Source organism: Heterocephalus glaber, unplaced genomic scaffold, assembly GCF_053883595.1.
Source record: "Heterocephalus glaber isolate CG9 unplaced genomic scaffold, H.glaber_assembly_v1.0 deba00001600, whole genome shotgun sequence".
Classification (NCBI taxonomy): Eukaryota; Metazoa; Chordata; class Mammalia; order Rodentia; family Bathyergidae; genus Heterocephalus; species Heterocephalus glaber.
In genome coordinates, this window is record NW_028258372.1 from 40,311,210 (window position 1) to 40,336,675 (window position 25,466).

Here is a 25,466-nt window from a genome sequence, read left to right on the forward strand (position 1 = left end):
CCCCTCTCGCAGACACAGCCCCGTGGCCGCCAGGGCAGATTCCTCCCCACACCACACACTTGGCTTTCAGGAGCCCCACTTCCCTCAAAGGCATCTCAGCACCCTCCATGCTGCCAGAGAGGGTAAAACCGCAGCTCCCGCCATGGCCTGGCCCCCTGCATCCAGCCCTGTGCCCAGAGCTTGACCTTCTCTGTGGCTGGCTGCAGACATGCTCTGTGTTACAGAAATAGCACAGCTCCTGGGCCCCTCCAGGCCCTCTTACTGCTCCCCTCAGGCACAGCCCACCTCCTGGCCCCCGGGGGTGGGGGCAGGAAAGATGGGAGGCAGGGCTCTGGGCGGCAGCACCCTCCCACACAACCTCCTAGAGCAGGGCTTCCTGAGGCCCAGGACTTCTGTTCCCCCCACACACAGGGGATGCAGGGGAGGGACCTGGGAGGACGGCAAGAAGGGGAGTAGGAAGCAAGGGAAGCCCAGCGCCTTGGAAGCTTCTGCCCTGTGACCACAGCAGAGAGGGGTCCAGCCAGGCCGTGGCTACACCGTCCTTGGTCATGCTGCAGACTCCTCCCACCAGCTCCATCAGAGAGAAAGGGAAAGAGCGCAGAGACCGGGCACAGATAAAGACGGAAGCAGAGGGAGAAAGTCACTGTCCAACTCACACATCCTTCTTCCTAAAAAAGCCTCCCAGGGCCGGAGATTTAGCTCAGTGGTTTCGCCGCCTGCTGTGCAAGCGCAAGGACCCAAGTTCGATCCCCGGTACCAAAAAAAAAAAAAAAAAGCCTCCTGGTTCTGACAACCTTTGCGATGCGCCATTTAACCTTCCACGTAGTCTTCTAGCCTTCTGGGAGGAAGACCATGTTTATCTAAATGTCCACTGTTTTTCTCTCATTGGAAAATCTCAGAACAAAGACCAATCCTCTTCCCCCTTTAATTTTCCTCTTTCCAATAAGAACTTCTGTTATGGCTAAGGTACGAGCTGAGCATGTAGCCAAAGAGGACCAAGTTGCTGCCTGGAGGAGCTGACATCATGGGCCTTTCTCCTGGCTGACCCAGGAGAGGACTTCTGGGTCCCGCATCAGACAGGGGCAGGAGGCAGGGTAGCGGGAGAGCCAGGTCACCTAAAGGCACCTCCTGTTCTGCTCCTTACTATCAGTGGGACTTTGGATAAGTTATTTCATCTATGCCTCAGTTTCTTCATCTGCAGTGTGGGGTAATAGTAGTTTCTACCTTATAGGATTTAAGGATTTACTGGCTAAATATACATAAAATGCTTTATATAATGCTAGCCACACAGCTAACAGTCATCATCACCTCAGACTCCCAGACTGTGGACTACCAGAAACAAGAACTGGTGGTTCAGCACCCTCTGCATTGTTAAGTGTGAGTTGTTTATCATCAAAGATCACAAAGTTGCAGGTTTGGGTTATCCAGCCTCCCCAAGGTCCCAGATAGAAGAGGCAGCTTAGTCCCAACCCTGCGGCCCCCTAGGCCACATACCCCCATCCCACTACTCCAGTTGACTTGCCTGAACCTTCACACCTTTCTCATGGTCCAGAGTTGGCTCTGATCTCATGAAGCTTGTATTTGGGAAAGAGGAATCTAGAAGAGTGGTCTCTCAATGGTTCCCCTGCCTGCCTCACAAGCACAAGGACCCAAATTCAATCCCCAGTACGAAAAGAAAAGAAAAGAAAAGTGGTCTCTGCCATTTCTGCCTGTAGTCAGAGGCCCTTCCCTTTCCTGCTCTGGGGATTGTTTGTTTGGATGAAGGACAGCAGTTAGCCAGAAATGGTTCTGAATTCCATGTACCCTGGGCCCAACTCCCAAGTCCTCATGCTGAAATAATTCCATATCCACTGATTTGATCCGAACTTTAACAAGATGGGAGGCCTCTGTCCTCCTCACAAGCTGAGACGGAATGAGGGACAATGGATGGATTCAATCACATTATGAAGGCTGACTTTAGAAACAGTGATGAGAGGCAGTTCGACGGTGCCTTCCTGGTGTCTGATGGAGCAACACGGTCTGTTAGGAAGGACTTCTTTGAAAGGTTCAGTCTTCCCAGTGGGATAAGGATAGGGGTTGGCCTTCAGGGTCCAGGCTTCATGGCTTTCCACCCACAGGGAATGGCAACAACATCGCCATGCCCTCGTGGTTAGGCAGAAAAAGAGGTAAGCAAGAGAGGTCAGAGTGCTTAAACCATCCCAGCCAAACTCCTTCAGGCTTGGGGTCTGACTCTTTTTTAGAAACTGCCCTCAGCCCACTGTCCAAGGTTACCATGGTAACAGCTACATTCCCAAAACCTGATGCTCATGTCTTGGTTACCTGGGATGCTATCCAATCTCAGCTCTGCCAAAATCCCTCCCTAGGAGTGAGAACTAGGATTGAGAGAAGAGAAAGGCCAGTCCCTCTCCAGGTGCCTTTACTGGTAACATGGACACAGGAGAGATGCTATTCCATCTTCTCTACCCCATGGGCTGCTCAGAAAGCCAAAAGGCTCTCTACAGTGCACGAGAGAGCCACCACACAAAAAGGAGCAAAGGCCTTTGAGCTCTGTTATGGTTTACATCTAGATGGCCCCCAAGAGCCTCATGCATGCACAAGCAGGGTTTGGGGAACGTGAATGGATGCCAGGGGCTTGTAGCTGACTTGCTGTAGGAAGTGTGGCCTGGTTCAAAGAGGCAGGTCGCTCGGGGCATGGCCTGTAAGGGTTTATCTCCTTTCTTGGCTCTTCCCTTCACTGTCTGCTTCCCAACCACCGTGCCATGAGTAACTCTCCTCCACCATGCCCCCTGCCCTGCTGTCTGCCCTGCCCCGGAGCCAGCTGACCATGTGAGGACTGAAACTCCTATAAACTGTGAGCCAAAATAAGCCTTCCTGTCCTTTAAATTGTACATAGCAGGTATTTAGTCCCTGAGAAAAGTGACCAAGACAAGCTCTGAGAAATACTCCAGTACCCTATAATTAAATCTCGTTGTGGACTTAGGCTGCTTTGAGCAGTTTCAGTAACTTGTTCCCAGAAGTCCCAACTAATACGAGGAGGGACCAGATGACTTCTGGAGGATCCAGCATCTCATCTAGACAGGGAATACCTGGCTGCCTTGAAGAAGACATGGAAGGCAAAGGGGGGAAGGACTAGGAGTGCCGGGAAACCTCAGCTCCCAGCCCTCTGAGGCTAGGGAGGAAGGAGCGGGTCACAGAAAACAGGCCAGTTTACCATGACAGCTTAGAAAAGCTCCTGGGGTATTTAAGAAGGAGCTGGCAAGAGAAGAAGGTGTGGCCTAACAGTAACTAAGATCCCTAAGGAAGTTGGCAGATGGGTACTGGTGCTGCTGACCGAAGGGCTCAGGGAGCTCCAAGTTGATGGCCAGCAAGCAGACACAGCTTTGAGACACAGACCTGGACCAAGTAGGTCCTCTGCCATCTTACAGCCTCCCAATTCTCAGACCAACTAGTCCAATCTGCCCCTCAAGTCTTCTTTAGGAAAGTCTACATCCCCGGCACCAATTCCATGAGTAATGGTCCCTTTAAGAAGATATTTTCCCTGTCTGTTCTCTAGTTGGCTGGAGCAGATGTTCCTTGTTCCCATGGCAACTAACCTACCATCCTTCCTAATGGGTATCTTCCTAGAGCAGGACACTCCCCTTCCAAATTGGCTGCCCTTACGTTGCTCTGAGTTCCATAACCACAGGCCCCTCATCACCAAGACGCACCAGGAACACAACTGCCTACCTATTTACGTCCAAAGTTTGCCTGAGCTGAGATGATTCAGGGTCGGCGGTCACCATGGACAGCACTTAGCAAGCAGGAGAGGGAGGCTCTCTACACCACTGCCCAGCAACAAACCAATGTCCATCTTGCCAATGAAGTGTTAAAAGCATAGTGTATCTGCAGCAGATTGAATTAGCACTTTCCCCACAGCACTAATAAAGGCCAGTGGGACCTCCTAATCGAATTCCCCTGTTTCAGGCTGCACATCACTCTCATCCTTGTCTGGTGACCACTGTCCTTGCAAACAGACCTTCTCTCCAGATGGTCACTTCTCAGAGCAAGACTTCTCTAGCCAGGGGCCGGGCGGGGAGGCGGAAGCACTGTGCATTCCATTAGATCTGCACAGGGGCTGTTTCCACCGCGGATGATGCTGCTCATGCTAAACCCAACTTGACCCCATTTGTTCTTGGCTCCCACAGCCCCCACAAAGCCAGATGGATTCTTGTAAGCCACGAAGTTAACTGAACTTTAGCTTCCTCTCTTCTGAGCTTATAGCCTCCTGGAATCCCAGAAGTCAGAGTATAAATAAGAACAGGCCAATCCATGATTACTGTCAAATGTGTAGAAAGTGGCTTTCTCATCAGAGAAGAGGCCGAAATCAGAGCTCCCCAGTTCCACCATCAACTCTCCTCCACTCTTTCCTAAAGAGCAAGTTCTGTACCTCACAGGAAAAAGACCGGCTCTGCAGGTAGACAAACCTGGACGGGAATCACGGCTCAGCCGTGCATCCGCGGCAGGATACCAGCAAGTCCTGATCCTCTTGAACCCTCAATTTCCTCATCTGTAAAATGGAAGAATAGGGCCGGGGATTTAGCTCAGTGGTTCTGCTGCCTGCCTTGCAAACACAAGGTCCTGAGTTCGATCCCCGGTACGGAAAAAAACCAAAACAAAACAAAAAACGGATAATTGTCCCGTAATTATATGGGACAAAACAGAACCACACTGTCCTTACAGCATTCTAAAACCCACAGACATCTTGAAACAAAGCTTTTTCCTAACTCAACCGGCAGCAAAACCAACCATTCTTGAACCTAATTGGTAGCAAAACATGACTTGACCCTGGCATGAGACTTTTATAGCCCTAATTTATCCCACTAGGTGGTTCTTTAAATAAGTCTTGCTGCAGCAATATTAAATTCTTTGCTTGTAGAGCTGCTCCAGACCCTGCTGGAGGTTTTAGGTAATGCACAGTATGGACCACGTTGCAGTTCTAAAATCCACAGGCCCCGCAAGTTCCAGATAATGAACTGTGGAGCTACAGAACCATTTCTCTGGTTCCCAAAGACAGGGATTCAAGACAATCCCCAGAATTACTTAAGCTAAAGATGTAGATGGACATTCAAAGCCCTTGCCTCGTCACCAACCTGGAGAGTGTCTCTGGATTCCCCGCAGCCTGGAGCTGGCTCCCTGGAATGCAAGCAGCCATGGGGCAGGGGAGCGGATCCAAAGACCAGCCCACAAGAGTCTGCTGCTTTTCCACCCTGAGCAGAACTGACAGAGGCAGTGTGCTGTTATTATTTGGTTAGGCTTCAGGTATAGACATGCCTGAGGATTCCTCACATGCCTCCAACTCCCCACCTCCTCCGGCTGGCAGTCATCTCTCCACCCACCACCACACGATGGCCTCTTGAGCTACACACTCCCTACAAGCACTTGCAGGGGAGTCAGTGACCCAGCCACGGGGAATACGAAGAGTCTGAGTTTATGAGGACTTGGACTGAGGAAGGAGAAAATTCTGAATGTGAGGGGTTGATGCAGAGTGGACGCTCTGGGTCAGGTGTGGGGGGCACATCTAACACACAGTAGAACGGGTTTGGCGTGTTTCTCCTGATGTCATCTCATGGCCCCAGGAGGCTTTCAAAGTGAGAAGCCAGCTTTGGTCAATACCAACAATGTTGGGCAATTCCTCTTCCCAGATCTCCCTTGTCAAATATTTTACAGGCTTGACTCTCTCTGGGGCACAGACACCCAAGTGGACTTCTCAGTTCTGACCCTGAATACCTGGCTTCCCCATACCGCCTGGAACCACTTCTCCCACAGATGCAATTGTCGACCAGGCCTGCAGATCTAACAGAGATAACAGACTCTCCTTCTCTTGGAATGGTAAGGTCAGCCTGAGATTCTTGAAGAGGCCCCACCGCCTGTCAAATGGAGAAGTGAGGTGTGGACAGCCAGGAGAGATGGACTGAGGGCTCCAGACTACAAAGCAAGTTAGAGATAAGCTGGGCCTGGAGTCCAGATGCTGATGCTCATAGCCTACCCACAGCAGAGATCTTCAAAGGTTCCCATCATGTCTTTGCTGACCTTTGCATTTGGAAGAAGCCATGCTAATGGTCAGCACCCTCTCTCTACTCTCCTGGCTTGAACATCTCTGAATGTTATCTATCTATCTATCTATCCTCTATCTCAGACCTCCCAAAGCTAGGACAAAATCTTCATCAAAGCCACCAACAAAGGTGATCAGAGAGGAGCAAAGAGAACGACTGCCTACCACCATCATCCACCCACTACAAATCGAGGTAGACGCATGAGATGGGCCATGGAGAGGGCCAGCTGTGCAGAAACTCCTCAAAGGGCGGAGATCTTTAATATATACTTTTTGAGTCTTTGTTTATTGTTTCCTTTGAGCAGGTCCTCGGCCACAGGTTTAGGCTTTGCCATATCACCTTTCCTAAGAGCTGTGCTACCCCACCTGGTTCCGGGGGGATCTCAGCATTTTGTGCTGGTGCCCCAAATCAGAGCCTAACATCCCTCCACTCGCTTGGCCTACTTTTCTCTGCCCCAGGGAGGCTTAAGGGTCTCCATTCCCCCAAATTTAAACACTTTCTTAATTTAGGAACTTCAATTGCTTTCCTGGACCAGTAGGGTTCTTGTTTCAGAACATGAAAATGGTACAGAAAAAAAAAAAAGAAAATTCTCTTCTATGAAGAAGCTCCCGGACACTTGCTTTCCTCGGCTGAACCTGAAAAGCAGAGCACCTAGTTCAATTTCTGGGGTGGTTCCATACTAATTTTTCCTTCAAAGCTCCTGCTCATACAAGTCTACACACATGTGCACACCAACTGTGTGTCTCAGGTTCTAGCAGCTGGGGAATCCCATGTATTTGTTCCAATTCCAAGCTTGAATTCTCAGAACATGGACAACAGACACTCAGATGTCTCTGGGAGCCTTCTGATCTAGAAAAGCCCCGAGTATATTTTGACAGCTCAGATTTGCCCCTTCAGCACCTGATACCACAATTTTTCAATGATGGAAGATGACTTCTATCATTTCCAAAAGTTGACCATAGAAAGAGGGAACTGGCAAGGCCCGATTCCAGAGCCCCCAAGAGAAAGGGATATATTTGATCTCTATCATTCAGCTGAAGAACAAGTAGGCCCACATCCTTTGACAAGACCAATGAAAGTCCTCCTCTTCCAAGGACCCACAGGGAAAGAAAAACGGTAACAAGATCAGAATTCAAGTTTTCAACAATCTGTCCAAAGAGGCCTTATCAGGGAATCTGTTTAGAGAAGATCCTCCAGGAGAAATTTTTGGATTTCATGACCAGTAAAAAATTTTTAAATGAAACTTGAGGAACCAATATAAGATTTCTAACTCTTTGTTTTGCCAAATAAGGCTATTGTAAAAGCCAAACTACCCTCTATTCCCACTAGCAACTGGTGAAAAGAATCAGAAAGCAGTAACCTCAGATATTTTGGCACATCTATCCCCAAAAGAAGTCCTTTAAATCAAATATATTTTGCTTTCTAAAAAATTCAGGGTTGGGGATTTAGCTCAGTGGTTCTGCCGCCTGCCTCGTAAGCGGAGGGTCCCGAGTTTGATCCCCAGTATCCTCCCCCCCCAAAATTCAGTGCATTTCCCCTACTTTTCTCATTTCATTTCAGACTGGTGAAAACTATCACAGACCAAATCTGGCATCTTATTCTTGTTTTTTTAAGGCACTGGGGGATCCAACCCAGGCCCTCACAGATATTAGGCAAGCACTCTACCACTGACCTAGACCCCGCACCCACAGACCAAAATTTGAGAATACTGAGCCAGACAACCTCTCCATTTTAGCTTGAGCTTTAAAATTAAGAGATCTAAACTTTGGGGGATTTAGATCTTCCAGGAAACCTAAGCTGGACACATGTGGAAAGGAAGGATAAATAAGCATACTACCAGCTTATGTAAAGTACACTCAATTACAAAGCACAGAACAATCTTGGTTATTTTAGAAATCAAATGTCCATTGAGCATGTTCCTCCAAATTTGCGACCTCTCACATTTCTGAAAGCCCTTGCTTGTTCACATGATTCAGGGAATTAATTTTACTGTCCCCTTGCCTTTGAATAATGCAGGGAACGATATTTTACTCTCCCCTTGCCTGTTTAAATAATTCAGGCTGAAGAGAGAAAAAAGACAATTGGGCCCAAGTCAGGAATTATCTGAGAGATAAAGCAGGCTCATGATGAGCGGTGGAAAACATCAAATCACCAAAGTAACACAGACGAGGACCCGCTGATGCCATCCAGTTACACAACTTAGGAGCCCGAGTGGACTGACTTCATTCCAGGGAGCAAGCTTTCCACTCTACCATTTGCAGATATTGCCTCTCATTACCCTGATGGAGAAAGTAGGAGGGATGACTAGGTAGGAGAATGCACATGCAGTGTCGCCTGGTGGGGCCGAGGGACACGGGGCGCTGCGATGCACCAGATGAACAGCTGGATCTTGATTTAAGCCCTGCCCTTCTGCTGACTAACATAGCAGCATCTTTTGGCTGTGCTGTATGAATAACTAACTCTCTCCCCATCTTCTTTACAGGACCACAGTTACACTGTGAGATATTCTGGGAAGAACCTGAGGGCTGGTGAGCATTGCTGATGATTTGAGCAAGACAGAGTCTGACTCGGACAGTGCCCTGGGTTAGAGCTGGAAAGCACACCCAACCGAACAAAAGAAGATGGTCATTACTATCTGCTGGCCTGAATTATATGCAGCACCATCTCCCAAATATACAACAATGCTGGAAATGCCATTTGGAAGTAGCTAGTGATATAAACAAAAATGTTCAATGCCCATAGTTTCAAAAATAATCAGACCGCACAACCTATTAATTATATTGTCCAGCAAATAATTGTGCGATTGCCTCCTGACTTCAACTGCACTGATTTCTTGGACTTAAAATATGTTTTTACTGTACTTTGCCCAGGCGACATGGTCTCTCATACAGCTACCCCATTATATTCAGAAGTCACCAGGCAAAGCCTGCTTTCTCACCTGTACGGGATTACAGATCACATCTCTAAGGAGAGCTGAGACCTGGCTGGCTGCAATTGTAGAATGCATCAGAGTTTCGGCTCCCAGCCTCTCTCCTTATTCCTTTCCAATTACTGTGTTCTGCCTCTAGCCCTCTCCTGGACACTCCTCTTCCAATGCATATCTGCCTTTCAAACCCACCCCAGCCTCTTGCTGAGTCCCATTCATCCTGGCCCACCTGCCGTTCCTTCTGCAGCCTGCCTCACAGCCTGTGGCATGGCCACAGGCCCAGTCACTGCTCAGATGGGTTTCAGCAGCGAGGCCAGGCTGCCCGCCCACCAGCCCTATACCAGTACCCTGTACCCGTTGATAACACACAAATCTGGGGAGACAGAATGGCATTCAGCCAGCCTTACCCATCTCCCACCAATTATCTTCCCACCCAAATCTCTGCTTGCAGGAAGAATGCCAGCCCCACCCACCCAAGACGTTGGCCTCCTCCTGCCCCTTCAGAGAGAGACACTGGGGAGAAAGCACTCCTGCTCCTTCTCAGAGCTCTAGGTCAAGCTACCCACAAACTGAGACCATGCTGCTTAGAGTTAGCCTTATCAAAGGGGACCCAAGTATCTGCCAAACGCAGAGCTCACGCTAGGGGCACAGGTCCCCTGGGCGCATCTCTGGGACAGTCCCAGTCTCTCTCTCCGAGCAACCCCCATCACGCGAGAGAAGAAAATTTTCTCTAGATTTCTGAGAGAAGACTTGAAGGCGAAAGAGGGGATAAATAAAAGGAAGAGAAAGTAAAAGGCGACTTGCAACCAAACTATGAATGGAAGTGCCCGCCACCCCCAAACCCGTCATCCCTGATGGGGACTGACTGCTCCGTGCCCAACACACGAGCCGCGCGTCTTTCTCCCTATCCTCCTCCCCGTGAAAGTTGGGGTAACCCTAGACCCTCCCAGCCTGAGATCCCCAAGATCACTGATTTACCTTTCATACAGAAACTCAGAGCCCAACAGGGGGGATGCAGACCGCCGACAGACAAGGAAAGAAGTAAAACTCTTGACTGGAGAAAATTCCCAAGGGTGATGAAAGCAGTTCCCGCGAGAAAGAAGGAGACGGAGAAAGCAGGACTGGAGAATTTCCCCAGCAAGACTCCAGGCACCAGCTCTCTCTGGGCTCCTGTGCTGACTGAAAACCAAAGGAAAGTTTCCCAAAAAAGCTGGGTCTGAAATCTGAAACTGCAGGTTGGCTGGATCCTGCATAAACACTCACACCCCCGGCTGGCTCCCCGCTGGCCGTGGGCTCACCGCCCTGCTCCTTGGTGACATCATGCAGTCCCCTGCCGCAGCACCTCCAGAAAGCCTGCAGCAGGCACCAGAGAGACCCGGCAGGTGCTGTCCACAGCTCTCCCAGCCCTCAACTTCAGGTGCTGAAGTGACACTCACGGTCATGGCCATGAGGGCACAGGCAAGTTCTCAGTTTAGGAGCAGATATTTTTAGATTCTTCTTCCATATTAAGGAATAATATTCTTGTAAGGGGCTGAGGCAGGAAGATCACAGGTTCAAGCCTAGCCCTGGTAATTTAGAGACCTGTGGAGACCCTGTCTCAAAATGAAAAATAAAACAAGCCTGGGGATGTAGCTCAGTGTGAAGGCCCTGGGTCCAATCCCCAAGACGACAGACAAAAAGAAACTCTCCTAAGGGTCTGATTCAGACAACTGCAAATGCTATACAAATTGCTAGACCCACCTTTCTCTCCTCTTCCAGTCTCAGCATGGCTCTCCTACACTGCCACTGTTCCCCTTGGGTTTCCACCCATAACAGAATCAGGCCAGGCGAGACTAGAAGAGTCTGTAGCAGTCATGGTGATAGACGCATCCTTTTGCAGATGCTAAAGCTGGGGCAGGAAGTGCAAGGACTTGGCAGAGCCGGGGAGGGACTCCCAGCCCAACTTGGTGTCTTGCCTGGTAACATGGAAATGAGAGGTTTGACAAGTCAGAGAGCAGGCTCCAGAGCAATCCGACTCTCACCTGATCACTGACTGGGAGAAAGAAGCCCCTACCTTTCTGAGCGTCCACTTTCTCATTTCTCATTTGTAAAACGAGAGTAAAACAAGGGAACATCCGTAGGCGGTGGGCATGCAGTAGGCACTCAAACCATGCCCGTCGCTCCCCCCTGGCTGCTCATTATTCCACCCTTCCTTTATTGGCTTCTTCTGACTCAGGAAGAGAACTGGAAACTGTCCTTAGTAGTTATTGTTCCTTCAGGGGTTGGTTTAATGCTTCTCACTCAGTCTTTCTGCCAGTCCATTAGCGTCCTAGGTTACTCTGCACAGTGCTCAGAATACAGCCTTCATTATCTGCAGGCCGAGGTCACACCCTCACACTGACACCCTCCCTGCAGGTGCCTTCACAGCTCCACCTCCAGGCTCCCTGTCACCTAGGGAGAGTAACCAGTCCTCGCTTTACACCTGTCATGACTAAGGCGAATTAAGAGTGATTAACAGTGATTAGCCAGTGATTAACAATACGATGCTACTGATATGTCACTGCTGTCAAGGCATCGTGAATGAAAGTAGAATTAATTTAGTATGCTACCATTTGGGTTAAAATAATTTATAACTACCAATATAGTTATGTTTCCTAGAGCAGGAGTCAACTGACTTTAGGTAAAGGGTTGGACAACAGATACTTTCACCCTCAAGGGGCACAGTCTCAGCTACAACCACTCAACTCAGCCCACATACGCTGAATCAGAGAGCAGAGTGTGCAGTAGGCTCTGGGCTCAACAGGGACCAAACTCAGGACCTTGTGCTTGCCAGGCAGGCGAGGCACCACTGAGCCACATTCCTGGCCCTAAAATATGTTTTTAAAAAAAGAACTCAAGGACAGGCATTTTCAAGAAAAAAATAAATAAATAAATAAAATATAGGCACATTCTTAGCTCGGGGTCAAACAAAACTGGTGGTGGGCTGTATTAACCCATGGTCATAGTGGGCCAGCTGCTGGCTTCCAGGACCTCAGGGAGGACACAGGGGACACGGTGACTGGTGATCTCCAAGAAGGAGTCTAGGGTAAATCACATGGGATCTGTCAAGGAATACTTTTCTGTACCATTTGAATACTGCGACCTAAGCATGCTAAAAACAATTACTGGGGGGCTCACATTTCGATTCTGACTTCCACCCACGTCCGTGTTCAGTCTCTCCACCAAATGGGCTTGTGACTGCCAGGTCATCTTGGACTCCACCCCTTTCCATCCTCTCACCCCCACAGTAATCAGGTCCAAACGCCCCAAGCCCCGTTCACCCAAGTGCATTAGCCCACAGAGGCCATCTCCCAGACTCCTGCACACCCCAGTGAACAGTCACACTCACGTAGCTCACACCCTCAACACACTTTCCACCTTTGTAAAGCCAATTTCCAAAAGAGCCTGGAGCTCTTTACAGACTAGACTTTCCACTGCCGCTCCTTGCCTTCCCTCCCAGTTCCTCCACTTGTACCCAGAAGGAATGCACTGTAAATTGCTGAACTGTCATCTCCCACCCTGCTAGACATGGTCAGGAATACTGTAGGGAGAAGATGCATCTACAGAAGTGGTCCTGAGATGCACAGTGGAGCAGGAAGGCGCAAAAGCAAAAGCCTTGAGAGATGGTAGTAAAGGACACTTACAAAGAGGAAAAATGTCAGTCAAAACTGGATCCAAAGAAAAAGGGGTCTGCTTGGAGAAAGAAATGAAGAAGCCCATGTCTGGTGCTTTAGCTCACAGGATAGGGACCCTTTCTCTGAGTTGAAGGACTTTGGGGACACCAAGATGAGAGCCTCCCACATTTAGGGGGGCTCAGCACTACAGACTCTGCTCTCCCATGAGATGCGGAAAAAGCCGTCAGCAGCAAGTAGCAGAGGCGGCTGTCCACATGCTGTCACAGGACTGCTCGCTCACTCCTTTGGAAAGCAGCCTCGCCCATTGTTGGAAGGCCCTGATGGAAAGCTTTTCCGCCTCCACCCATTGTTTCCAGTTCTGGAACTAAACAAATTAAGACTTCCTGAGTGTGTAACAAAAAAACTAATGGAAACTGCCAACTATAATAAAATTTTCAAATATTTCTTCCTTCCAAGATGTTCAAAGGGTTTGACTCTCAGGAATTGAAAATACTTTTGCTCAAAAATGTTTACCCAGTGAAACTGAATATAGTTCCTTTTCCTACTTCCCAACATGAAAGCACTTGGTTTACATTGTAAAGGGTATCATTTTATTTCTTTATAGGAAGAAATGTCACCACCACCCATGGACATATGGGCCCTAAAACCCTTCATCTCAGAAGATGGATGTGGAACTGAAGCCCTTGTGCCTGGCGATTCCTCTTGTCCCAGCCCATGCCCCAGCATCACTTCTTGTGACAGGCATCAGGATGGCGCCTAGTGGGGAGGCACCTTACCCTTGTCTCATTTCATGCTCACAGCAACCTGAGGCAGGTGGCAGGAGTGCCTTCCTACAGCACGAGGAACCCAGGGTCAGAGGAGTTAGCCAACTTGCCCCCGGTCACATGGCGAGTAAGTGGCAAAGCCAAAATTCAAAGCTGAGTCTGCCCAGTTTCAAAACTTCCCTTTCACCACAGTCCAACACTTCCATGACAGTTGATCATTCCCATCCCTGACCTGGGCAGAAATGACCATTTCCATCAGAAGTCTGCAGGAGATCAGTATAGAGCAGCCTGACCAGACTCCACCCTCTGGAGGCATTCATGTCTTCCTGGGATAGAAGAACTGAGACAAAGACCATCTAAACCAGGGATGCCAGCGTGACTAGGGGCCCAGACACCCAGGGGCAGCGTGGCCTCCCCTGGCTCAAAAATGGTGCCCAGCCCTGTGCCTTCCCACAGCCTGCCTTTGCAGGGCCTGGCTCCAAGCCTCACAATGGGGCTGTGGCGTTCAGGAGCCCATGAAGCATGGCACTGTTTGGATAGCACAAGCACAGCATTTGCCTGGGTCCTGGCACCATTTCTGGGCAGCCCTGCTTTTGGTAAATATTTGGCTGACTCATCCAGAAGAAGGCTAGGAGGACAGGACTCTGCCCCACATCCCAGGAACCCTGTCCTAGGCAGATGGGTTGGACAACACTAGGGGTGGGCACGGGAGATCATAAATTTAAGTGCAGCCACTACCCTGGCCATCAGCAGAGAATCACCACCACCAGTTTGCCATCTGTGCGCCCTCCAAGGGGCTCTGAAACATGTGCACCAGGACCCTTAGCCCATTTTCAAAAGTCGGCTCCAAATCCCAGAACAGCTCCTGACTGTCCATCAGGCTAGAGCTCAGGTGTGCACCCCACTGGGCCCTCCTCCCAGCCCAACTTGTTGAGTGCTAGAAACACTTAGACGCCTTCCACCCAGCATGCTGACCTCCAGGAACACACATACTCCTGAGCTCACCTGGCTCAGGAACTCCCTGGACACAGCGATAACCTCCCCATTGCTCCAGCTCACACAGGAAGTTAATACTGAGGCCAGAAATAGGCCCGGCGTCTAGTGCTTCTCTTCTCAGTCCCTGAGGAGAAACTACTCACCCTCCTTAAGAGTCTGGCCCAAAGAAATCACACAATGCTCTTCCTCCACGCCCTCATTTCAGGTGGCTGTCCTGGAGCCCTTCCCCTGGCACTCAGAAGCTACCCACCCTTTTATCTGTCACCTCCCTGGGAGACATGGTCATTATCAGAAAGTGCCATGTAGGTGTCTAATTAAGCAACCAGCAGCAAATGCAGAAACCTATTCAAGCCACCCCACTGAGCATCCACCCTAGGGATCCTCTTACAGGCAACTCCCTTCCCGGGCTTCCTGGAAAGGTCCCTGTTTGCCTAGAACACAGAAAAGTGTCCGATTCTGCCCTCCTATTTATCTGCTGGCACATACTTTCCAGCCTCTGTACGACACACTTCGAGCTGTGTCCCCTGAATTGTGAGACCCAGCAACCTTGGCTGGTGGGCAAGTGGAGGACCTCAGAGGTGAGGGACAGTCATCAGAGAGGGTGTCCTCTTACCTGGCCACTTTAAGCATCCCAGAGCCTTATCTCGCCATCCTGGCACTGTGGGGTCAGGGCACAGGAGTGAGGTGCCCTCGGGCAGGGTGGGGAGAAGATAGCAGAGGTGGAAGTGGTCAGTGTGAGGGCTTCGCCACACTTGTCCACTTGTGTTGCTGAGGCCTCTTATCTGCACTGCCGCTCACCTGTTCCTGTTTCACCCTTTAAGTGGAATGTTCCACTTGCCCGGGAAGCCTGGGGAAGGTAGAAATTTCCTGTTCAAGAAAAGCTTTCCTTTTTTACAGACTAAGGTCTTTGGAATTCCAACTGACACTCCTGCAAATGACAAGGGAGGGAAACAGGCCAAGAGCAATCGAAGAGGAGGACCCTGGAGGGAAAGGACTGTCTCTAACTGGTCGCCGCTTCCCCTAGCCTGGGGACGGTCTCACCCAGCCGACTGCAGGGAAAACACCTGCTCCGCTGGAGCTCCTGGCTGACCCCACTCTGGGGCATTAGGTGGGTGCCCGACCAAGCTGGGGCAAGAAGCAGCGGACTCCCCTGACCCCTCTCCTGTGCCCTTCCCAGATTTCTCTTGTCTTTCTTCCCTAGGCCCTTAATGGCCCCAGCTCGCAGAACTTTACCCACCTCATATCTTGCACTCACAGTGGAGCAGAGCAGGAGGAGACACCTGTACTGATGCCCGCAAGGAGGGCATGTGTGCCCAAGCTGTGTGGTGGGGAGGGACAGCAGCACTCCAGGGACGAGGCTGGCCTTCTGATTCCACAGGGGCTCCGGTTAGCCCAAACCCACACCCTAGAGGTATCAGAGCAGGCCTCCTTGCCCTCATGTGCCCTGAGCTCTGCCAGGTCGCCCCAGAACCCAGACACACTCTTCTCCCACTGTGATGTGTGGGTTCTTTCTGGCAGAAATGGGAGAATGACTTTTCTTTCCAATCCCTGGACCCTATCCAGCTGTTTCCCAATTCCTATGAGACAAACTGGACTTTAGTGACAACAGAAAAGATTTAGGTTAGACACCAAGAAGAGCTTGACATGGATGATAAGTGGAAGCTGAGGCTTTTAAGATAAAGCTAATTTCCCTCCTGTGGGGAGGGGTGGTTAGTGCCTGTTTTCATCATGTTACCCTCTTGCTCAGAAATTCTCCCTAGTCCTCCTCCTTCCTTCCCTGAAGCTTATGCACCTAATTCCTTGGCGGGCACCCAAGGCTCGCTATGTCCCCACTCATCCTTTGAATGTCACATCCCACTGCTGCATGGGTAAACTTTCTAATCCGGGTAAACTTTCTAATCCAGCCAAACTGAACATCTCAATATTTCCCCCAAAGGCCTTGGGCATTCTGGCTTCTGGCAGCACAGTTCCAACGTCCCTGTACCCCAGAGTGGCCCACTCCTGGCCAGCCACTAGAGCAAGCTGTCCTTCTCAGCCACAGTAGCCATTTTATAACCTGGGAACCTGTCTGGGAAACATTTCCTGACTCCATCCTGGATGCTGTTGGATCTAAATCTCCCAAGGTGGGTGCTGCTTCAAGGCTGAGCTCAAACACGACCCTCCCTGGTGAACTGATGGGTGCCCATCGGCCACCCATTCCACGGACACGTCTGGAGCATCCACCGAGAGGAGCCCCAGCCCAGACACTGGAACCGAGGAAGCCATCCTCCCGCCCAGCCGAGGACGAGAAAGGCGAAGAGCTGGGATGATGCTCTGGGCGGCCACAGCATAGCGACACCAGCCTCTGAGAGGAGGAGATCAGGTTCCGGAAAGAGCCCACAGGAAAGAGGTGGGCGGTGACTTGTCGTGCTGGAAAGTTACACCGATGATAATAGAAGCCAACGCTTATTGCGCATTCACTGTGTGCGCTGCTGGAGATGCTCTGTCCTCCCGATTCCCTTATTCCTCATAATTAAACAAAGCAGGAAGGGCATTGGAGGGGCCAGAGTGTGAAGCCTCACGATGCAAATAACTCGATGCAATGCAAAAGTGGCTCCTGCTCAGTAAATGTTTTTTCATGGATCAGTAGATAAAAGGATCCCAGAGGCAGGGAGGAAGCTGTGATCCTTCAGGAGAAACTGCAGCTCTGAGAAATATTTTCATAACTTTTTAAACTCTGAAAAGCAACCCGAGGACTGAGGAGAGGAGGAGAGGCCCTGGCTGGGTAGGGGCCTGGCTTTCCTGACACAGGATGCGGAGGGTGGGTGACACACCCTTCCCACACCCACAAGAAACCCAGGTTGGGCTCAGCAGGACAGCTGCAGGGTGCTCAGAATAGAGGCAAGGAGAAAGGCTCCCCATGGGCCAGTCTTGTGGCACGTGGCCTCCCTAGCAGCCCTTTGTCCCGGAGGCCAGCCCAGGACATGAGGGGCTGGATCCCCTCCAGCACGACCCCAACCCAGAGGAGCTGGCAGAGCCTTCCTTCGAAGTTGGTCTTGTCCTTCCTCCATGATCCAGAAGGGACAATGACTTAGCTAGCTTGTTCCAGAGACTTATATCCCTCTACCAGGTCACAATTTCCTTTTGTTTCCATCTTTTTGAGTCTCCGTTGGCTGACTAGAGTTCCAACCCATTTCGCACTGGAGAAATCAATATAGACATCAAATGTCACCACTTAAACCCACGCCCCTTCCCAGGGAAGGGGAAGCCAGCATAGGCCTCAGCCTCACCAGCGTGAGAGTGGTACTGCGAGGGAGAGGGAAGCCACAGCTCGCTCCTCATTTCTTCAACCTGCACCTCGGGACCTCCCAGGACTGCAATTACTGCTGTGTTTCACCCACGGAGGCTGAAGAGCCAAGGTGCCAACGATGACACACACACACCCCCCACCCCCCGCAGACAAAAAGTCAAACAAATGGGCCAGGCATTTAGCTCAGTGGTTTCGCCACCTGGTCCACAAGCACAAGGACCTGAGTTCAATCCCCGGTACCAAAAAAAAAAAAAGTCAGACAAATGTCAGTTGTGAAGGGAGCCAGAACTTCCTGCCCGGGTCCTCGGCTCCCTCCAGGCGGGGCTCCAGGTTGGAAGGGGCAAGGTGAGGGCCAGTAGTGTCCTCACTCCCAGGCCTCTTCTGGGAGTCTGGGCAGAAAGTGCCCAATCAGGAGCGAATGCCTGGCCCAAGCTGCAGCCTTCGCTGCCTCGGCCCCTCTGAGGGGCTGGCTCTCTTCCCACAGTGCCCCTCGCCTGCTAGACCTGTGCCTCTGTGGAAAGCGGGCCCATCTCTGTCTCCTCGGGGGGGCCCCTACAGAGTGGACTCTGTAGGGCGGTGTCTTTCAATCTGGGTTTTGACTCACCTGGGGGTTGGGAAATCAGTTTAGTAAATCATCATTGGCATTTTTTTTTAATTTAAAGAAACAATAGGAATGCCAGGGATTTAGCGCAGTGGTTCTAACGCCTGCCTTGCAAGCGCAGGGACCCGAGTTCAATCCCTGGTACCAAAGAAAAAAAACAAAACAATAGAAAATATGAGTGCGCTATATGAGGCGACAGTAAGTGCCACTTTAGGGTGCTTTTAAAACACACATGCGTGCATTGACTCCTGACTCAGCCCTCTCACACTTGCTCTGCTTCCGTTTCTTCATCTTTGACACGGGGACAATGACAGTGCCCATCTCGCAGGTGGCAGTGAGGACGAAAGCAGTTAATATGCGCAAAGCCTTAGGAAAAGGCCTTGAAACCAGTGCTGTATGAAGTGTTGTTTCACATACTGGGACATGTTTAGTGCATGTGTGAGTGCGCGCACATGCGGATGTGTGGGCCCTTGCTTACAAGGGAAATACAGAGGTACCTTGGTTCACAGACGCTTTTGTTCACAAATTTGTTTGTGAGCAATTTGGTTCACAAACAAAAGCATTTGGCGAAATTTTGTTTTTGTTTGCAAATTCTACATCGGGTGACAAACACAACCACCGCCATCTTTACTGCACAAACACAAATGTGGCCATCTTTCCAAAATCAGGGAGCAACTTAAGTTTGTGAACTGAGGTTCCATTGTATTCTTCCATATGGTGGAGAGAAAAACTGAAAGCCATGCCATGAGAGAGCTAAGAAGTGTCTCTAGGCGTAGAGTCAAAGTCCCGATGCTCAAAAGGTCTCTCTGGTTCTGTCCATCTGGCTTTGGGGAAGTAGCAGAGACGAGCAGTGCACAGAGGCTGGGGAGTGGGTACAGCATCTGGGAACACAGGGCTAAGTGCTTTTCACAGCCACTCCTTTATCCACACACAGTGGGGTGGGTGTTATTCTCCCTGTCTTACAAGTCAGGAATGGGACCATGGAGGAGTTAAACTGTTGCACAGCTAAGAGACTGCAGGGCCAGGATTTGAACTTTGTCTCACAACTTGTAACCTTTGTCTGTTTCACTTTGCTGCCGATTTCTCCCGTGGAAGGGGAAGCTGCTAAGAGGAGGTGGCCTTCTCTGGGACAGGGATGGCTTCGTGTGCCCCAGCCTCCGAACCAAGCAGTATCATTTTCTAATGGCTCAAATTCAGGAAGCAACACCTCCAGGGTTCCGTCCTGCAGTCCAGAGAGATCTGCTACAATAGCTGGAAATAATGAATTTGGCTAACACAGCTCATAACCGCATAATGCATTAAGTGCTCGATTAATCTGGGTGTACAGACTTGCCCCACACCCTTTATTCTGGATGACTCAGCTTCTTCTGATCATGTCAGCCTCTCTTCATGGTCCAGAGATGTTAGGGGAACAGGATCTTCCCATGTTTACAGCCCAGAGGAGCCCAGGCCTTGCCAGTGGCCACTCTGTGAGTACTCAAAGAAGAGACAGATGACAGGAAGTCAGGTTGTCTCCATCCCCCAGTTCCTGAGGGTCCCTGGCTCTCCTGGTCTGCCCTTGCTTCTCTCACACTTTCACGTGGATGCAAAGTTCCCCCAACATAAGGTTCCCACTTCATCCCCGGAACTAACCATGCGTCACATCAAACCGAGCCATCTGCTGATGGAAAGAGGGAGGCAGCAGTGGCTCGGCTCTCCTCTCTCCAGAGGACCCCGGCCTCTCCCCTTCCTCACTATGCGAATTTCAGAGCAACGGGAACAAAAGGAGGAGCATGTGTTCCATGCTATCCGCTCTCTGGACCGTTTTCCTGCAACCCCCAGGACCCTTGTTCACCCCCTCTCCAGCCACCGCTGCCACCACCTCTTCCCCTGGCCAAACCCTCGACTGTTGTATCTTCTCATTTTCTGGCAAGCCACAAACATTTTCTTTTAACAAATGGGGAAAATGGGACCCGGGATTTAGCTCAGCAGCACCATGCCTGCTTTGTGAGCTCAAGGTCCTGAGTTCCATCCCTGGTACAAAACAAAAAACAAAACTAATGGGGAAACTGAGATCAAGAGAAGTGAAAAGATCTTGCTTATTGTGACAAACTGTGACATGAGCTGAGGGGTCTCACCGAGGCCAGGCTCCTTTGGAGCTGGGAGACGCTCTGGATTCCCTTCTGAATCCTGCCTTCCCCAGTCCTCTGGCCTATACTTTGTCACCCTTGGCAGGTACTGCTGAGTCACACTTGTCACCCTGTATCGCAACTGTTTGTGTTTCTGTCTCCCACAGAGCACCCCCAGCCAAGGGCCATGTCTTATTCATCTTTGCATGCCTGGTGTCTGACATCAGAGTATTTCTCAGTGTCTGGGGAAGAAGGGAGGACTAAAGAGGGGGAGAGAGGGAAGGGAGGAAAGGACAGAGCGGCAGGGATGGGGGTTTGAACAGGTGTCACAGGATAATGGTCATCTCGAAGCAATGGCCCCAGACATGCACACAGCCTTCTGCTGGTCTAACACTAACTGGGACAAATGGAAACACTGATACTTGTGGCCCTGGTAATGGAGTCCCTGCCAGCTGCCAGGGGCTACATGTTCACCAAGACTCCATCCAGACCCTGTGGCCCCAGCAGTCCACTTCCCTCCTATGCCACCTCTAGAAAGTGAGCAAAGTGCCAGCAGCCTCTTCCTCAGGTCCCACGAGGCTCCACAGCCTCTTCTGCCTGTTAAATGGAGGCTCTGCCCTTTCTTGGATGATGGGAACGGACCTAGGAGAATGATGCCTGGCAAATCCCCTCCACTCGACCCGTAGTCCCAGATGTAGGGGTGAGCTTTGGGGTTGCTTACTGGGAGAGGAGCTGGTGCCCCACAGAAATCAGAGGAAGGGGCTGTGAACCTCCACGGGGCCCACTGTAAACACAGCTCGGCTCTGCCTCCCAAGGAGACAGAGGGAGGGATGGCATCTGTAGGGAGGGGCTCCAGCAGGCTCAGTGCCCAGGTGACTCAGGAAAGCAGCCAGAAACCACAGCTTAACAACGTGGCTTCCCGAGGAAGTCCCCCGAGACCACGAGGAGACGGAGACCTGCTTGTCAGCCCTGTGAGCCCCTCTCCCCGCAGCCTTTTCTGGAAAGTATCAGATCCCACCCTCTCCCCACACATGGCTTGCTGCATGTCTCCAAGTTGCTGATCCTCACACGTTGGCGGAGACCTGCTACACGCAGGGTGCACAGGCTGCCCCTGGCCACACTCTGGGGCCTGGACTGAGGGTGGGGTGTGGAGGAGGTGAGGACTCCTGGCCCTCTCCAATACCCAGAATAGCACCACCACCCTCTGCAAATCCTCCCGGATCTGTTCTGAAAAACAAGTCCTCGAGCCATTCCTGGAAGCACATTCCAGGCAGCCTGGCACCTGGAAATGAAGAAGGAACTTATTCCAGGGATCCTGTGGCTTCTCCTTTTGCCAAAGAACTGGGGTGGGGGATGCTAGGCTCAGTCCCACTGGGCTCTTTACATGGACGAGGCTGTTGGGGTGAAACAGAATGCAGCACCAGGTCACCCTGAGGCCTGACTGCCAACAAGGGCAGCACGATGGAAGCTGAGGGCAGAGTTCTCTTACCCCACATCGAATGTGCTCTGTGCCCCTGGGCAGCCACAGGCCTCTCTGAGCCTCAGCTAAGCACACACAGCCACAAGAACAGGGTCGATGAGAGGAAGCAGATTATGCCTCGAGCCTGCTTCCAACCTTTACAGAACTAAATCCAGTCTCCTCGGTAGGCTGTCAGGGCTCTCACAAGCCAGCCCCCCTTCCGGCTGCCTCCCCCAGGCCCCCAAAGTGTTCCCTGCAGTCCCTGCTGATCTCCTTCCAGCTCCCAGGGTGCCCTGCATCTCAGCCACAGGCACTGCCAGCCCCAGCCGCCCGCAGCTCCTTCCTCTGCATCTGCAGGGCGCCCTCATCTTCTTCCCAACTCACTGTTCACAACTCTGTCTCCTCTAGACTGCAGGCTTCAGGGAGGACAAGGACTACATCAAAGCCATCTCTCATGCAGCAGACATTTGCGAGCTGCCTGTCTGCGCCTGCCGGGGTACAGAAGAGACTGACTGCAGTCAGTGTCCCCAGAGCTTAGGACAGTGAAGCTGCAGGAGGGCCGTAGTGAATCCTCGAATTAACTCCTCAGCAAAAGCCCTTATGACTCTTGACTTCATAGATGGAAAAAGCGGTGCCCAGAGAAGTTAAGAAACATGCTCCAAACCCCACAGCACGCAGCAGAGCTTGCAAAGGACCTGGAGCCTGTCTGATCATCCGCCGCCCTTAGTCTCATGCTGCCCAGTTTAAACACACCAACTGTGAGCCCCGCACTGTGTCTGGACCACGTGTTTAAGAGGAGGAAGTAACACCCTACTGACCTGGAGGCTGTATGTGGCATGACATCAGCCTGGCCGCCCTGGCATCTTCCTGTCCCATTCCAGCAGAGTCCCCAGACCCCTCCTTGCCTCAGGAGGGAGTGGGATGACACATCCGACTGCTGGCGCTTCACAGCACCAGGAGTACAACAGAGGCTGCCACTTGGCAGGTAGCACAGCCTCAGTCACCGTCATGTAGAGCTGCCAGCCGCTGGGTCCCTCCCTTTCACGGAAGGCAGCAGGTAACAGTGCCCTGGGGTCTCCACCACCCACAGCCGCACTTCCCAAGCAGACTCTTTCACGCCCCAGCAAGCATTTCTCTCCCAAAACCAGCTGCGCCCGCTGCCCATGTGAACTCCTATCCTTACTCCTTTTATTCCTCTCCCCTTCTGACCCGTAACTGATCCAACTGGCCTGAGGGAATCTGCACATGCAGAAAGTTTCATTCTCACCCTAAATCTAAATCATGTCTTCCCTGAAGGCCCCCTGAGAAGCCACACCTCTGCTTTTCCCTTCCTAGGAGCTAAAAACCCTCCCTGCATTGCATTCATTGCACTGGCCAACAGTTACTAAGTCCCTACACCCATATGCCAGGCATTTATTGAACAGCTACTATGTACCAAGCACCACACAGTGCACTGGAGCTTCACGGTCATCAGGAGCTTGTGCTCACATTAACGCTCTTCAGGCCCCTAGATCGGTGCTCCCCCAGCCACTGTCTCCTCTTTGCTCCACCCTAGCACTCGAGATTCACACAGAACCTTCACTTTTGCAAGATGCATTTGTACTGTTGTCTCATTTCATCTACACAGCACCCCTACAAAGTAGGGGGAACAGAGTTGCTCCATTTGAAAGATGGGAACACTGAAGGCCAGGAAAGCGAAGTGACCCAGATAAGGGCTCCCAGCTGGCTACCAGTCGGGCCATCCACAAAATTCAGGCTCCCCAGCTCCCGAGGCCAGGGCCTGCTCCCACATCACAGACTGGGGTCACAGAGAGTCAATGAGATCACGAGGTGAAGCACCTCTCACCTCTGTCCTCTCACTGGGGAAGACAGCCAGCTGACGTGCACACAGAAGGTATTAGGAGATAAAGTCCTGTGTACCTTGAAGGCTTCGAATCGATTATGCTCATATGGCTAGCACACAATAGGCTCAGCAGGTATTTGTCAAATGAATAAAGAACTTACTGGAGAGGCAAACTTTGACAGAATGTCAGCTACCTAATAATAACAGCTATTTTCTGAGTGCTTGCTACATCGGGCGTCACTGCAACACCTTCTTCATGGTACCCTTATGAGATGCTGATTGTTGTCATCTGCTTCTTAAAATGAGGCCACTGAGACCAGATGAAGTTAGACATTCTGCTCACAGAGCTCGGGAGAAGGTGGACAGAAAGTACGCAGACTGACTCCGAGCTGGGCTCCAACCCTGGCAGCCAGCACGGTTCACAGCCGCTGCCACTCAGGACCTGGCCAGATTCTAATTACAAGCACTGGCTGGGTGTTCTGCAGAGTGCTGAGGCGTAGCTCACATGCCTGGCAGTCCTGAGGTTCCGTGTGAGTCACCCCCAGCTGTGATGAGCGGAATGAAAACCCAGCCTGTGGGGATGTGTTTCGGCTACACACAGACTCCAGGAGTCCTCTTCAGGGTCCACCTCTGAGCCCTGTGCTCCCCACAGGCCTGTCCCTGCACAAGCCAGTTCTCCATGCTAACTGCAACTGCTGGGCAGGCCTGGGAAGTCAGAGCTGCGGATTTTAGAGGGCAGAAGATGGGAGGAAATTTTTAGTATCCCAAAGGCTGATGTATAGGGTAGGATTGAAGAGGGTAGAAAAGTGTTTGTCCCTAGGGACAGAGACAGGCTGGAAAGATTTATAAATCGGATGAAGAAAGGGGCTCTCTGAATAGCCCCTTTATGGGATGGGATGGGGAGGGAGGGGCTGGGCAATGGGAAACTCGGGCTCTGGCTACTTTCTGGCCCTCTTGGAGAGGCAAGAAAGTCTCATCATCAGTAAGGCAAAGAAAAGAGCCAAACCCAGAAAACCTAGGCACAATCTCTGAGGTTGAGCTTCTCTGACAAAATCTTAACTGGAAGGGGTAAGACTCAGAAGAAATGATCTGGAGTGGAAAGACTATCCCAGAAGTCACAAAAGCAGAGGGTTTGGGATCTAACGGTGCTGAATTTGAAGTGGATTCTGATCCTAGTGTTCTTACATGACCCAAGACCAACAGCTTCCTTGAGTTTCCATAGGCTTCAGTTTATTTGTTACAAAATAATAGTGTCACCTGTCCCTGCCTTCATCCTTTGGCTTTGGGACCATGTTAGGGTAAAGAAGACTAGAGACCTGATGATGCTTGGAGTCATTTAGAAGACAGGAAATTAAGAGAGGCACGACTTGCTCAGAGCTCTTGGCAGTGGGTAGGTAGGAGCCAGCTCCAAGCCGTGCTCAGTTACCTTAACGACAGGTAGAGAGATGCAACCATTTGGCTTGCGTTGGAGCTCCTGAGAGACAGGAAAGCTCGCCTCACACTGGTTGTGCAGGTGACACCCCTGTCCAGCTATCTGTGAGTTCAGGTCTCTGAGATCAGGCTGCAGAAGATGAATGACAGGAAGGAATTCTCCTTGGGACTGGGGTGCAGCTCAGCGGTATGGTGCATGCTTAGCATGCAGCAGGCCTTAGGTTCAGTCCCCAGCATGGCAGAAAGAGGGGGACAGAAACATTCTCCTCAATGTAGGCAACATAGAAAGGCAGGCTAGGACTAG

At 51.1% G+C, this 25,466-nt stretch overlaps 1 protein-coding gene across 24 annotated transcripts in view; it reads right to left on the reverse strand.

Moving 5' to 3' along the window:
* Plekha6 (pleckstrin homology domain containing A6) overlaps window positions 1-25,466 on the reverse strand; it is a 130,648-nt gene that overhangs the window by 61,144 nt on the left and 44,038 nt on the right. For 5 of the 24 annotated variants that reach the window (XR_015444249.1, XM_087193950.1, XM_087193943.1 and 2 more), the window contains exon 1: window positions 9,997-11,857. The exons of 6 other annotated variants lie outside the window; for them this stretch is intronic. Coding sequence is in view for 17 of the 18 variants with exons in the window: in XM_087193950.1 (XP_087050076.1) it covers window positions 9,997-10,271 (275 nt within the window). In the remaining variant the exon portion in view is untranslated. Of the gene's footprint in view, window positions 1-9,996; window positions 11,859-15,044; window positions 16,703-25,466 lie in introns of those variants that run through there. 13 more of the 24 variants (XM_087193948.1, XM_087193949.1, XM_087193951.1 and 10 more) reach the window with 10 other exon arrangements.